Source organism: Spizellomyces punctatus (assembly GCF_000182565.1).
Source record: "Spizellomyces punctatus DAOM BR117 chromosome Unknown supercont1.4, whole genome shotgun sequence".
Lineage (NCBI taxonomy): Eukaryota > Fungi > Chytridiomycota > Chytridiomycetes > Spizellomycetales > Spizellomycetaceae > Spizellomyces > Spizellomyces punctatus.
The window spans coordinates 1205174-1219794 of NW_015971540.1; the positions used below are offsets into that span (position 1 = coordinate 1205174).

The 14621-nt window shown below is 47.1% G+C and overlaps 6 protein-coding genes across 6 annotated transcripts; 2 read left to right on the forward strand and 4 right to left on the reverse strand.

Moving 5' to 3' along the window:
- Positions 1-133: 133 nt before the first annotated feature.
- Positions 134-1646, reverse strand: SPPG_02863 (uncharacterized protein). Its single transcript, XM_016751151.1, has 2 exons — positions 877-1646; positions 134-807 (listed from the first exon to the last, which is right to left on the reverse strand). Exons 1-2 carry the CDS (start codon positions 1365-1367, stop codon positions 216-218), a joined length of 1083 nt encoding a protein of 360 aa, XP_016610435.1. The 5' UTR covers positions 1368-1646; the 3' UTR covers positions 134-215.
- Positions 1647-2219: 573 nt separating this feature from the next.
- Positions 2220-2974, reverse strand: SPPG_02864 (uncharacterized protein). The gene has a single exon (XM_016751152.1). The coding sequence runs from the start codon at positions 2842-2844 to the stop codon at positions 2305-2307; it is 540 nt and encodes a 179-aa protein (XP_016610436.1). The 5' UTR covers positions 2845-2974; the 3' UTR covers positions 2220-2304.
- A 246-nt stretch (positions 2975-3220) lies between these two features.
- SPPG_02865 (uncharacterized protein) lies at positions 3221-4420 on the reverse strand (the record flags this gene model as incomplete). Its single annotated transcript, XM_016751153.1, has 2 exons — positions 3221-4182; positions 4249-4420. 2 exons carry the CDS (start codon positions 4418-4420, stop codon positions 3452-3454), a joined length of 903 nt encoding a protein of 300 aa, XP_016610437.1. The 3' UTR covers positions 3221-3451.
- A 36-nt stretch (positions 4421-4456) lies between these two features.
- Positions 4457-5404, forward strand: SPPG_02866 (uncharacterized protein). Its single transcript, XM_016751154.1, has 3 exons — positions 4457-4702; positions 4800-4920; positions 4988-5404. Exons 1-3 carry the CDS (start codon positions 4565-4567, stop codon positions 5188-5190), a joined length of 462 nt encoding a protein of 153 aa, XP_016610438.1. The 5' UTR covers positions 4457-4564; the 3' UTR covers positions 5191-5404.
- Positions 5405-10250: 4846 nt separating this feature from the next.
- Positions 10251-10854, forward strand: SPPG_02867 (uncharacterized protein; the record flags this gene model as incomplete). Its single annotated transcript, XM_016751155.1, has 1 exon — positions 10251-10854. The coding sequence occupies one exon, from the start codon at positions 10251-10253 to the stop codon at positions 10698-10700; it is 450 nt and encodes a 149-aa protein (XP_016610439.1). The 3' UTR covers positions 10701-10854.
- Positions 10855-11127: 273 nt separating this feature from the next.
- SPPG_02868 (uncharacterized protein) lies at positions 11128-12811 on the reverse strand. The gene is made up of 4 exons (XM_016751156.1): positions 12341-12811; positions 12035-12278; positions 11684-11966; positions 11128-11627 (listed from the first exon to the last, which is right to left on the reverse strand). Exons 1-4 carry the CDS (start codon positions 12757-12759, stop codon positions 11467-11469), a joined length of 1107 nt encoding a protein of 368 aa, XP_016610440.1. The 5' UTR covers positions 12760-12811; the 3' UTR covers positions 11128-11466.
- Positions 12812-14621: the final 1810 nt, after the last annotated feature.

Here is a 14621-nt window from a genome sequence, read left to right on the forward strand (position 1 = left end):
GGGTGTTCCCGCCCTAGGCCATCCCTCAACGGCTGACGGATTCGCTCCAAGGTGAGACGAATTCGACTTTGATCTCATATGAACCTGTATCCTGCAGATAAACCGGATGTTGAAGGCAGGAGGGTCTCCCAAGTACAAAGAGTGGCGAAAAGCAAAATACCGCCAGTTACAGATTTCAATTATTATGAGGACGTTACACTTCCACAGGGTACACGTTATAGTTGAGCAGTAACCGCCCCCTCTGCCGCCTTTTTATTTACCAAGACGGTCCTATACCTCACTAACCCTTTCGTCAACCTGTCAAACGAAGTGTCCAATGCCTGTGCGCTCATCTCATCTTCCTCAATAACAGGCTTGATTCCATGTCGATTCGCAAACTGCAACATTTTGCACATGGCCCCCCTTGACGCAACCAGGCTGCCCATAAATCGAATATTCCTCAAAATAAAGACAGTGTGATCGCGTATCTCCAATTCTTTCTTATCGTCCTGCGCACCAACAGTGCAAAAGATGCCGGTGGGCTTCAGCAGTGAGAAATAATAATCATAGTCGAGGGAGGCGGACACGGTGTTAATAATGAAGTCAAGTTTGCCGAGTGATCCAGTGGTTTGAGGTGTGCAGAACTCGTGCGCTCCCATTTTGAGTGCTTCGTCCTTTTTATTGTCCCGTGAACTGAAAGCGACAACGTGGCATCCCCACGCTCTCGCGAATTGCAGTCCTAAATGCCCAAGTCCACCAATTCCAATGACACCAACTCTAGCGGTTGGACTAACATTGTTTTCAAACAAACAGTTGAACATGGTGGCTCTAAGGACGTATAGAAAGTTCGATTAGTGTCTAGTGAAAGGGAACATCGCAAGCCATCTTCTGACGTACCCAGCACACAAAAGAGGAGCCGCATACTTGGGTTCCAAACCTTGAGGGACGGGATAGAGGAACCTGGCATCCCACACCGTCTTCTCGGCAAATCCAAATAATTTGCCTTCTGGAAAGATCTTGCGCTTTGGACAAAAGATCTCAGAACCTTTCAAACAAAGCTCGCACTTTAAGCAGGCAGATCGGAGATAGCCAAATCCAACCACATCTCCAATCTTGACGGTGATGCCAACAACTCCGTCGGCCTCTGTGGTCTGCTCTGAATCTACTTTGGCTTGTGGGCCGAGATCAAGCACTCGGCCAACAACTTCGTGTCCAGGAACAATGCCTTCGATGCCAAAACTGTACATGTCCGTGTGACAGATACTACAGGCCAAGACCTCAATAAGGGCATCATTGGGCCCCAACGGCGGAAGTTCCACAGTCGATTTCACAAAGTGGGGCGTCGGACTAGTCGTATGGACGTATGCGGTCGTCGTAATGGCAGACATCTTTGAAACTACAGTCCAAGAAGGCAAAGAGAAGCAAAGATACAAAGGGGAGGAGCTTTTGATGATGTCTTTACGTAAGGCTGAATTTTCATGCGAGTGTTAAAGGGAGTGTTGGGGGCTGGATGCTCCGTAAATGGATTTGTTGGGGGTCGGAAGCTCCGTGAATGGATATCTTGTCGGGCTTGGGGTGAGGATCCCAGTATCCGTGTTCACTATTATTGAGTTTTTCGGACACTGTGTGGGGTGGTGAATATCGCGATAAGGCGATCCAAAAAATTGTGGAGAGTTCGCTTGCATGGTGTGGCGTGGGGGTTGGGCTTACCCTTTGTTTTTTGTTTTTTTTTTGACACTGCAGGATCGGCGCGACTGAGTAGAATCCTCAATTTTCTTGGACATGCTATGGGATAAACTTGGAAACGATTGATTGACAATACTACAAGTACTTGTGTCAGCGGTTACTACATGTTGGAGATCCTGGCGAAATATATCGTCAAAGTCCTTCAATAGCCAACTGATGGGACCGGCAGTGACAGTACCATTAGAGTTGGGCCTTCACTTTCTGACTTCCGACTGCGCCCAACAACACCCTGTAGAGCAAATAACAAATACAGAACCCCCATTTGGCCCATTAAAAGCGGCCAGTCTTCGAAAATGTCTCATTGTATCGTGCAGATGCAGAGTTATTTGTATTCTGAGCCCCACGTGAGGTTGACATCCTGACACTTGATGACAGTAACAAAGTACCAAGTACTACCTACCGCCGCAGAACGTCCGATATCAAGTACCAGTAGGACGCTACCGATTAGACTTAACCTTAACCGAAGACGTATCTCAATCATTCAGTTCGTAAGGGTCAAATATATCCTTTTCACATTGCATGTACAGTAACCAAAAAAAAAAAAAACTATTTACAAGAAATGTTTGCTACCTGCTACCATTATTCCCTCCATTCCCTCCACATTTCACTTGCTTCCTTGACCAACTCTGGCAAACCCGTCAATGCCGCGACTTCAAACAATCCCAACGCGGGGACAAAACTCTTGACCATGTCCACGTCCTTGATTTCAGCAAACTCGCTACAGACGCCTTTCAGCGTCCTTGTTTGCAGATCCCATAAATGAATTTCCTGAATACTATGCATGCTCCCACCAAACTGAATCAGCAGTGCTTTGTCCGCATGCCACAAGTGAGCAAAGGCACGCTCCCATTGACCACCGTGTTGCACCAGTAGCTTCAAGAGCGTTCTTCGGGGTCCTGGCTCCCAGGTGTTGTCCACAAGGGCACGCCCCAGTGCTTCGTGAATGGTTTTTGACGTTCGGAGTAGCCTGTCAAAGTGTTGCTGCAAGACAGATTGGGGGCTAGGAAGGTGCGCATGTAGGGTATAACACGTCTTGTGCAATGAGGCGAGTGTTGATAGCGGTGCGTGGTGCGCAATGTTCAGTACTAACTCCAATGGTAATGTCGTTGACGTTGTCATACTGTCTCGTCGTCTGGCTGAAAGTTCCTGGTGAAATGGGGTTTGGAAAGGAGACCTGGAAGAAAAAGGGCGGAGTTAAGACATTAGTCAAACTTTGTATTGACTCGGTGGGTGATACATCTAAGATGACTGTGCCACATCATATGACCAAACAAGGAGTTTATTAGTCGTAATCCTGGTGGGAGGTCCAGACGCCGAATGGCTCCGCGTTTTTCTCCAAGCTGCTCGAAGATGATCGTTGGTTCCGGGTGGAGAGCATGGAGAAGCAAGAATTTATTCAAGGCTATGCGATAATCTTTCTGCAACATGCACATGCCTTTCATGTGGCGATGAGGCCCGAGCGAGCAGACGCCTTCAGCACTTTTGACATGTGGTTGGTTGGTGGGTTGACTGTGGTGGGTGTGCATGACTACTGAGAGGTAGCACACACAGAACAGTCCATTTTCCATGGAGCTTCCCTTCACGGCACTCTCCCATTGTCGTTTCTTTCAAACCTCAAACCGGATGTTGGCCAATAACCGCTACAAGTCGTACTCGCCTGTGCGTCAAAACACGACCGGTGCCCAATCGATCACGAGCCAAGCATCTGGTTTTCTTCTAGTCATGTCTATAGTACAAAGGGTATCACTGCTTTCCTATTCTTGGGGTACTTTTCCCCAAAAGTTCGTCGATACCACTTATTTGTTTGGACGGCCCTGGGAACCAAATTCGCCAGCGTCCACACCCAAAATCCCACTGCGGCCGTCTCACCATCCATAAAAAGTGCGTATCCCGTCCATTCAACAATCTCTCCAAAGTAATTGGCGCATGAAACGAACCGATGCATATTCTCCTCTGGTATGAAATACTTTCTCCCGTTCGACAGTGTTACACTCCCCTGCTGGCATGGCACCTTTTGCCGTCGCAACCTCATCAATTCGTTGTCCGATATGATGTTCACGTACATTCCCCACAAAAATAATGCGATACCACAACACAAGGACGCTCTTTTGTCATACTCCCATATTGATCGTTCTGCATATTTCCGTGCCACAGCTCCATTCCACGTCCCATTTACCAAATTGAACAAAATGGCCGCAAGAACGATCTCAATGCGAGTGGGACTCATGTGGGGTGCCCTGTACGTATATACAAATACTCGATTGAAGTAATGCAACGTCCAGCATATGCACGCGACGGTTCCAAGTGAGAACAGTTTAATGTCCGCTTGTCGCTGTACTTGCTCAGGATCCGAAAAGAAGGATAGCAGAAAGCATATTGGACTAACTAATTCTTGAATGAACCAGCCTGCTTTGCCTGGCACCGTAAGTGTATATCGATTCGTTGCGTGGAATCTTCCTACAAAGATTTTTGTGTGTCAATGGGCAAGCTGACGCCCGCCTGTACTGGGTTCTACAACTGTACCATATGATGCGGGCTGCAAAAAGAGATAGGCTGATATGATCAAGGCAGTGGTAAACCACGCGGTTTCCCATGAGGAGGTTGGAATGAGAACTTTCATCGTCAATGCTAGCAATCGCAAATACACAGAGAGTGATCCACATTCTGCTGGGAGGTTTCCATGCCAACAAGACATGGTTGGGCAAGGATCGCGCAATTTGGCGGCAAGTGAAGGCAGAGTGTCAATTACCAGGACCGGGGACCTCCAAATGACCAAACCAAAAAGACCTAGCATCTGTCATTCGTAGTTTATTAAGCACTTACGCAAAGATTCAAAAGCATGTCATCGTCATCGACAGGAACCCCGGGAGCTCCAAAATACATTGATGCAGAAGTACTCGCCTCTCTCGTTCGTGATCCCACAAAGACTCCCGGAAAGGACTATGTTGTAGTTGATGTTCGTGGGGAAGACTTTGGGGTTGGTTGACCACGGCAAGATGCCGGATAAAAGCTGGTCTGCGTGCTTGAGAATACTTGAACCTAACAAACTGAAACGCTCATGCTATTTTCCTTAGTTCGGCAACATTCCAGGCGCCGTAAACATACCAAGCCATGAATTCTTAGACCGTCCTCGCGATTTTGTCGAACCACTCAACTCAGTGCCGAAAGTCATATTCCACTGCGCACTGTCACAGGGTGAGTTTCTGTAGTTGCAGCAGTCATATATCTGTGGGGATTGTAACGTTCAGAACATTCAACCTAGTCCGAGGTCCAAAGTGTGCGAACCACTATCAACAAGTCTCGGCTGTGGTGCGTGGCCAGCAGGAAGCTGCTAAAGAAGGTGAAGGAGCCCCGCAGGAGATTCTGATTTTACGTGGTGGGTTCCAGAACTGGCAGAATTTATATGCCAAGGAGAGCGATTTGGTCGAAAACTACAATGCGCAGTTTTGGAAAGAGGAGCTGTAATAAGTTATGATATATGTATAATGAGGCTGCAAAAGACAGGCAAACCCTGAGGCTTTGCAAAGTCTCTGTGTCGCGGCTTGTACTGCATCGCGGCGCTCAACGTCGCCATGATTAGCCTGAGAGATGTGCTAGATATTCTTGAGAGTTATGATAATAGAGGTCGCTCCTCTAAGACGTTGCAAATATGATCGAATGAAACTGTCTCGTCATCCCATCTATTGATACTTCAGAGGGGGCTTGGTCCCGAAAAGTTATGCTGCTTACGCGAAATGGAACAAACGTGAGCAGAAATTCCAGAAATTGTCAACGGGGTCTTGGATCCAAGTATTCGGTAACGAGGACAACGACGTCATTGACCCGCAGTGGTGGATTGGCAAAAGACACCAGAGACCGAGATTCGGGGGAAGAGACATCCGATTTTGCTTTTTAGGTTATTACGCGATTTGTACAAAGAAACGACGTAATTCACGACGTAGTTAGCCCCGAGTTGTAGAGAGAGAAGCTTCCGCGGGCGACCCAGGTTCCTAGTTTTCGGGAATGAGTTCAATTAGGATTTTAAAGTGCTTATGCGTGTTACCTGAAATGGCGGAGACAATTTTCCGAAATGTCAACCGGTCCGCGGTCCAAGCACTGGAAACATGCTAATCCAGTGTGAATGTCCCTCGCATGATCTCCCTACGAGTACTGAGTCGGTGGTGAAGACAAGACAGCACTAGTACGCAGGATTGCAAAACACACAATGGTCAAACTCACGAGAAAGAATTGCTATGTGATTTTGAGATCGAGTACTTTCGTCGAGTCTTATATCATCACGGAACGTATCGATAGAACAATGAATGTATTTCCGCAACTGCGATGACCGAAAGAACGAAAGACAATTCGCTTGACAACTTTCCATCCAAGTTATGGTTAATAACACGGACACGTCTAGAAAACCACATCAAAACTACATCACTCTGTCTCTCTGGTAACTCATCTGTAGGCTTCGGCCTACTTCTTTCGGACTGTTTGTTCTCGCGCCGTCCATGCCCTGGTGTACTCTTTACTGAACGGAACTTGGCGCTACCAAGGTCCATCCGTTTCACGGAAGGACATCTCGACCTTGGACGCGTCGGCAAAAGTCGACGATGGGTCGACGATGTCTTGGTTTGGAAGGAGGCATTTTTGCAGTGTTCCTCTGTACAAGAAAATCGTCAATCACTCTGATATCAAAGTCCCACTTGTGTAATCTCGGGTTGCCTTCATCTGCTTCTTCTGGGTGACGAAGTTTCACTCTAATCTGATGCGCCGAATGAACCTTTGGACGGATATCATGAGCGGTCGCTGACTGGTAGCCCTTGACCGAGTGACTCTTGTATAGAGAGGTAGAAGTCTTTGTTCTACCAGCAGGAGGCTGCGATCCCAACATCATTCCGTGCCATGGACGAATATCCGCTATCAGCGATGACTCCTCAGCAGATCTGTTGAATCGCTGGAATGGCTGGTGTCGAAAGCACTCCCGAGATAGCGGACGAATCACTGGAAACGGCGGCGGAATTCCCGTACATGTCTTGTCCACATGCAGTGGTACGGGATACTGTGCTCATGCACCGGTCAAAGAGCAAGTAGCTTTTCGAGACACAAGCTCAAGACTGACAGCAGAAACCTGAAAATACGGCGTATAGCGGCGAACAGAAGACTCGGCGCGTTTTTACTCTACGTGATGGAAACACGACGCGCAACATGAGAATACTAGTTGCGAATGGGTTTTTGAGCAGCCAACATACTACGAACGACACTCCCATCTCTGGCTCAACGAGGATAGCGGATGAGCCGAGTGCGAGCCAGTTTAAAATGCGCAGTAGCGATGAAGGAGTGGGTAGACCGGATGGTGGTCCTCTCCGCGCGAACCGACTCAGTATATCACTCTTCTATATGCGCACTAGAACCATGCCCATATGTATTCGAGAATGAAGGTCATTGTGCATCTCCGAAATAAGAACATTCCATAACCCCGCATGGATGACGTGTTGTTCTGAACTACACATCGTAAAAACTTTAAAATCTTCCTCCGAAGAATATCCCCTTGTTTCCATAACCTTAATGCACCCGATTTTGTGGACCAGACCAGTCCTCCGAGCCGAGCGGCCTTCCGCAAGGTCAGGGGGTTGGCCCCTCTCCGAGGTGTCCACATTCCATATTCTCGGAGCGATGACATCGAATTCATAACCTTAATCCACGCGCGCGGGCGGTTGGCCGCTCTCCGAGTTGTCGACAGTATTCCATATTCTCGGAGCGATGACATTGAATTCATAATTTTAATCTACACGTGCGGGCGGTTGGCCGCTCTCCGAGTTGTCTACAGCATTCCATATTCCCGGAGCGATGACATCGAATTCATCTGCACGCATGCCCACGCGCGGGCGGTTGGCCCCTCCGAATTGTCCACATTCCGTGACTTCGAATTCATCTGCACGCCTCTCCGAGTTGTCGACCATATTCCATATTCCCGGAGCGATGACATCGAATTCATATCCTTAATCCACGCGCGCGGGGCGCTCCGAGTTGTCGATGGTATTCCATATTCCCGGATCGATGACATCGAGATCATAACCTTAATCTACGCGGTTCTTCATATCCCCTTAATGGACCCCAGTTTGTGGGCCCTTACCCGAATCAAAATGTCCTACATTGCCGGTCCAACCGTTGAAAATTAAGCTTCCGCGGCCATCCATATTCCCGGGTCAATGACGTTGTTGTTTGCCGAATAAATCTCGGAGCACCAAAGAGAATTATTCCACATTCAAGTCGAATCCCGTAGCATGTACACACTCCGTACATCGTGTCACTATACACGCGAACGGGCTCGTCAGTGATTGGCTACGTTTACACCCGGAACGATTCTTGGTGTACTCGCCAATTAGTTTTCCTTTCAATGCCAAGTAGGAGAGAATTATAGAAAGTTTTTCCGCCGCACTCGGGAAGTAAAAACCCTAGGGGAACATTCATCTGCAGAATCAAGAGCGGTGCATCAAAGCCCATCACATATATTGCGGAAACGAGCGATGTACGTGATTCTTCGATTAATCGTACAACACAGCGTCTGTATGCAATTTCTTTGTCGATATGTCACCCAATTCTGACCAGAGCTCCATCTCCCAGTACAACGATGGCAAGAGGCTCGTTTCGGGATCGAGGAATGCCGGTCGTGAGACCGTACCCTTGCCGATGCACTTCCATGCAAGGCGAGGAGCCAATCGCGGTGTGAATCTGGCAAAAAATATGCGCCTTTGCGCAGTTGCCAATAGCAGTCAGGAGTGATGACTTTCTCTCATAAAATGGCGCAACCGTTGTCCCATCTCCCCATCATTGTCTCGCTCACCCATCTTCAAATCGCTCGGGAACAGCGGTTTTTGCCTTCTCTCTTGACGTAACACTTACGCTTGACTGTCAGCCCTAAAATGGGAGCGTCCCATTCCTCCTTCATCTACTGCAATGGGTGTCTGCGAATTGAGAAACCGGTAAAGTTGGGCAGTTTGTGCTAGAGTTGATGGGCGAACCATGGGTCAAGCTTCCCATGGGATCGGAGGAGAATACCTTAAGAACTTTAATTTGTCACACCTGGAGATTTGCACCAATGATGCTTACCGTCCGTGTCTCGGGGTAAGGATACACGATGCTACGGTAGGTGTCCTCACATCCCATTGAATTGCTGCTCGTTTTTGGTGGAAGATGCCATTGCATTGGCCTATGGCAAGGAAGCATTGATCCGCAAAGCCTTTCGTAAAATCGATCATCAATTCCTACGATGGCGCTGTGTATGAAGTCAAACCTTTGGAAACATCTTTGCTGAAAAGAGTGTCGATACGCTTACTGCCAGAGATGCCGGAGAGTTTGAGCTTATTGTATTGTCCAAACGGGAGAAAATGAAATTGCTGAAACGGAGGCTGAAGAGGACTAAACTTGAATCTGGCGACTCTAATTACAGAAAATAGCATTGTTTGGAAAATGATCATTTTATGGACGAGACAAGGAAGTTTGCTCAATTTCGGGGATATTTTTGGAGCTATGTCCCATGGAGTCTGCCTTCAGTAGGACGATGAACATAACCTCACTGCAGACGAGATAGTGAGTATGAGATTAGATAATGGGATTTGCTGCGCCGTTTCATCCATCTCCTACTGCGATCGGCAAAGTTTATCATTTGGGGTCATAAGTTCGAGGACGAGATGCACCCGAATCAAGTCCCCGAATTTGGGCCGCTTCCGCCTTTGTTTTAGGTGAGTGCTCAAGTGAAAAGATATTCGAGGGCAATTGGACGTGGCGTCAGCGTTTGTACATTCTTGTCACACAGCCATACGCAAGTAGGACTGACCTGCTATATCGCCGCTAACGATAGCGCTAAAGATAGCGCTAAAATGAACATGAGGAATCTGCGGGAGGTGATCATGTATGGAACCGGACGATGGGACGATCCGAGTGGAACTTGTCGACAATGTCGAGTTATTGACGTCAGAGCTTAAACTTTAAAATCCTAATCGCAATCGATTCCACAATTCGAACATTCCATAGTGCGGGTCAATGATGTCTGTTAACCTTAATAACCTTAAACAACCCGAGTTTATGGTTTCGTGAACTCAACTGCGATGGTCTTTGATCCGGTGTGATGGATCGGAGATACCGGCGTTCTGGAAAGTAACGGTCGCGATCTGATCCACAAACTGGGGTGCATTTAGAGTTATATTATTCGCCAAAGAGCGACGTCATTGACCCGGGAATATGGAATCAGGGTTACGGCGTTGTGAAAGCCTCGCTTCAAGCTTTGGACCAGCCCACAAACATGGCTTGCGACGTTCATTGAATCGGTAAGCTCGACTTGTTAAGAAGCTGTGCTGTCCATGTATGCTTTTGCACGATCTATTGGCACTGTAACAATGCATATTAGTTGCAGGCAGGGTGTGTGAGAAAGTGTGGGGATGCGCAGCCGAATATGAACAGCACAGTGGATGTTGAGTAAAGTGAGTGCGCGCCTCTGTGAACATGACGTTCATCTAATCTGTCGACTACAAGATGTCACTCTGATGCAGCTTCACCAATACTCATCTCTGGCTCGCCCGAACTCCATTAATACCTTGTTGAGAACAGACCAAGCCTCTAGGTTCTTTCCGCCGGATACCCTTATGTACGCGAACCCTGTTCCTTTCCTCTCAAATCTGCACGCTGTGTACCCATCTCCCTCTGTCTACGATGCTTCAACACATCTGCCTCAACCCTCTCCGCTCGGAAGTCTCACCGCTGCCGGTGATGCCAGTCCTTACGCTTATCTCCAGTATATAGAACGGCATGTTGATGATATGATTCCTTTGGCTCCAACGATGCGACACCACGAGGAGGATGAAACCGAGACAAAGCGACAGAGGAAAGATTCAGTGTCAATTTTGGCTGCGGGAGCAGATTCCCTTCCACCAGATACCACCGATGGGTCATTACTCGGTCTTCCGAGTCCACATGACCTGGTTATTCAAGGATAGGACTAGAATAGTGACCGCACTATGTCTCTCCCAGGACAGTAATAATTGAGTGGCGGTATCGCAACATCCAATACACCCACACTCGCACCCGCACGCACCTATGACAGTGCATAGGCTATAAACCTTTACCAGATATACAACTCATCTGCTACTTCTATTAGCATCGGTAAAGCCGTATCCGGCTGCATGACTTGGATATTATGGAGGAATCATGATATGAGAGTGCACGTTGCTCGCGCTCGGGATCGGTCCGTCTCTTCTTGAACGCCTTCGATGACCGTGTTGTACACCCTTTGACTTTTTTGAATTCGTTCCAGTCGAAAATGGAGCAGCTCATTTATCGTCTGTAGGCCTTCCGTTTGCCAACAAGCTATCTTTTGTTTGTTAGCCAGTTTTCTCAGTCAGTTCCTCAATCCTTTTCTTATCTCGACCCAGAAAGCTCGATCGGATTTAGCCAATGTGAAACACAGTTGAGCCCGTTCGAAGCTTCTGATATTGCATTTTCAAGCAGTTGTAGCAAGTTACGGGCCGCTGTCGGTCAAGTTATACGGTAAACATGTGCAGTCGGATGTCTATGACCTAGCTTGACCTAGGTTACCAGTAAACTTAACCAAAGCAATCAACTCATCCTTAGTCAACAAGGAATAGATCGATAGAATATACATGGCGCTAATACTGTGAAGCTGACGAAATAGGATACTAGTTGCTAACTTTCTATAAGATGCTCAATTCCTTCCCTAAAATAAATTGTTGTCGGTAGTTGTTTTCAGACGGCCCTATGGACCAAATTTTGTACAATCTGTTTAATGATTCTAACGGATCGAATGACATCGTCCTTCTTTACAAACTCCTTTTCTGAATGCGCCACTAGAATTGATCCCGGTCCAAACAAGAGGGGTTTTTGTGTTCCTTTCAGGTATGGAATATCTTTCGATTCGAATGAGTAAATTGCTAAAGGTCGACGGAGGACACAAAGTTCTCACCAGTAAAATATCTCGCAACAAACTTTTCCACACCATCCACGTCTACAGTTTCACATCTAACAGGGTTTTGCATCCCTCTGATAGTGAGAGTGACATGCACACCATCTGTACGAGGTTGCTCAACGATGGTCCGTAGTTGGGCAGCAACCTGTTCTGCATTCGTCGAGACACGGAAAGATATATCCGCTCGTGCATCTTCGGGGATGACATTGGCTGCAACTCCTCCGGATATCTGGCCGAGATTCAGAGTAGTGGCGCCCAAAACGGGATCACTTGGCCATTCCTTTTCAGTGTGTGACCGTCAGCAACTTTGGATAATGACAGTAGACTGTATTTCTATGATCAGCTTACCGTATGCTGCAAATCGTGCAATATATCCACTAAAGCAGCGATAGCTGATTTACCCCGTTCTGGATATCCACTGTGTCCCGCTTGACCTTTCACGACAATGTCCGCTTTGATCATCCCCTTGTGACCTTCTGCTATCATCATTTCAGTGGGTTCCCCGACAAGAAGATATTGAGCATTGATATTAAGGGAATTGGCAGCTATCATTCCAATGTGATTCGTCTCTTCGCCTACGACATAGAGAAGCCTGAGTGATATGGTTTAGTCCATAAGTTCGGGCTACAAATTGGTATACGAATTGACACATACCCAACATCCTCTTCAGCTATCTTTCCCTCCTCAATCAAATCTTCGACTGCACAAATCTGTGCGGCGACACTTGCTTTTGCATCACAGCTTCCGCGCCCGTATAGGTTTTCGTCATCCTCACTCAACTCAATGTGCGGAGGGACAGTATCGACATGCGAGTTCAATAGTACTTTAACATTTGTCCGGATATTGTCAGTTTCGGGCTTGGAGCGATATGCATAAATATTATGTCTGACAGGTGAAGAGTCGGGGATCGGCTGCAGATGCACATGCCAGCCCTGCTGCGTCAGGTACGTCTTGAGAAAGTCTACCACAGACTGCTCTTGGAGAGTGGTAGACCGTATCGATATAAGAGATCGCAGGAGGGTGAGGACTTTGCTTTGAGATGGCATGGAAGTCTCTGTTGACTGAGCGCCCATTTTCGACCATCAACTTCAACTCAACAAGATGGCGGGGAAGATCTTCGAGGAGCATCGCCGACAATACTCTCACGTGACCGACTCTCCCATTTAGCCATTTTAGGGCGGGATGCTGCCTAGGATGTGATGTTTATCTTGATATCTACACTAGACGTTATTGCTGTTCCATGCCCACGGCTTTAACACAAAGCGACAACCGACAATATGCATTCATGATACAGGTAACCTAGACCTATTCTAACAATGGATCGTAACTAGAGTGTACGGTGACACTCTGGGCCTTAATGAGCATTCAACATCAACAGTAAACTTTGAGCATCGGTTCTCGCACCACCTATCTCCTGCATGACCACACAAACCGCCGCCTGATGACCACAATAAAACTCAATCTGACCAAGAGTATTTCAATACGATGATGTACAATACGAGGGTTGCTTGATATGCTTGCTCGTATTGTTTGGATACATCTTGTCACAATCGTTACCCGATGAATGACTGCAATAAACTGTTTAGCGACGGGACAGTAAACGTATTTGTTCAATTCCCTTGTAGAACCCTGGAGTGTTTACAAACGTTCATCTGTTTGTGTTTTGTACATCTTGATTGGGATGCCATCTATTGTCCGTATGGAAATGTCACCCATAGCCGAGAATCTACCCAACAATACTAAACTTTATTTGTCAGGCAAATACGGTAAATGAACTTGGGAGTCAAGACCTTTTCGATCGGGAAATACAATCAAAGTATGTAGCTTCCGGGACTTTTAGTCCTTTGATGCAAGCCGACTGGATTAGAATACTTGGTAGTCCGGCTTGAGCCCACTCAATCACTTTACGATGATTGTACAGAGACAAAACATCCAAATTCCAGATCTCTGATTGATCTTTGTTACAGTAAAGACATATTCTAAATGCCAATGGACCTTGCGGAGACTTGATCTCTGATGACAAGGACAAGTAATCAAATTGCCCACTGTCAATGTTGGAAGACATTTGAACCGGCCTATCTTGTCAACAAAAAAGCTGACAGATGCTGCAACATTTTGCATCCTGCGGGATTTGAACTCTCCAACAAGCTACCACTCCACCACCGTTCACCAATGGGGCAGCCCAAGATGCAGATTGCAATGCATTGATTCAATCAAATGCGCACAGTGACGTATCAGTCACGATAGCAGTGTGATTGGAATTTGATTGCAGTGTGCCAAAAAAAGGTGCCCTTTGGTTAACTGTGGTTGAATGGTAACTGCTTACTAAGATGAATTAGTTACGGCACAATACTTTTGCCGATATCTGGACATTTCACGTAATCAAAAAGCGCGTCCGAAAGCTACGCGTTTGACTGCGCAGTGGCCAGCCAGCTCTACGACGTTTTCGCACTGGTTTTGACTTGAGTTTTCACACATTGACAATAATAAATTGACACAGATCCTCTGGGATATGCATGGCGTACATTCGCACTTATGTTAGTGTTCAAAAAAAATCATGCACATATCATGAATGTTTTGCTGGCAGCTGTCCCATCTACAGCGCAGCATCCCATACGAACGGTCATGTCTCCAAACGTATCTTGCAACGAGCCCAATGCGAACCTTTCGTTTGAGAGGAACAAAATACCTCATCATGACCAGACTCATCACCAGACGACCGTCGTTGAGCCAATCAGCGTTCGTTCATGCGAGTCCTCGTTCGTCACAAGAACGACGACGGTGATGGTGTGATATCGTTCTTGAGCCAATCAGAGTGCAGAACGATTGCGTATTGTCGCAGAAAGACATTGTTGGGCCAATCAGAGTGCAGAATGATTGCGTATTCTCGTCGTTGAGCCAATCAGAATGCACAACGATTGCGAATCGTCACCCG

Coding starts and splice junctions, on each gene's coding strand:
- SPPG_02864 (XM_016751152.1), bottom strand. CDS start 2,844: ATGACAACGTCAACGACATTACCATTGGAGTTAGTACTGAACATTGCG.
- SPPG_02863 (XM_016751151.1), bottom strand. CDS start 1,367: ATGTCTGCCATTACGACGACCGCATACGTCCATACGACTAGTCCGACG. Junction 808..876: donor GCTCCTCTTTTGTGTGCTGG/GTACGTCAGAAG, acceptor ATACGTCCTTAG/AGCCACCATGTTCAACTGTT.
- SPPG_02866 (XM_016751154.1), top strand. CDS start 4,565: ATGTCATCGTCATCGACAGGAACCCCGGGAGCTCCAAAATACATTGAT. Junction 4,703..4,799: donor TTCGTGGGGAAGACTTTGGG/GTTGGTTGACCA, acceptor TATTTTCCTTAG/TTCGGCAACATTCCAGGCGC. Junction 4,921..4,987: donor CCACTGCGCACTGTCACAGG/GTGAGTTTCTGT, acceptor CATTCAACCTAG/TCCGAGGTCCAAAGTGTGCG.
- SPPG_02868 (XM_016751156.1), bottom strand. CDS start 12,759: ATGGGCGCTCAGTCAACAGAGACTTCCATGCCATCTCAAAGCAAAGTC. Junction 12,279..12,340: donor ATAGCTGAAGAGGATGTTGG/GTATGTGTCAAT, acceptor CATATCACTCAG/GCTTCTCTATGTCGTAGGCG. Junction 11,628..11,683: donor TGTTGCGAGATATTTTACTG/GTGAGAACTTTG, acceptor TCGAATCGAAAG/ATATTCCATACCTGAAAGGA.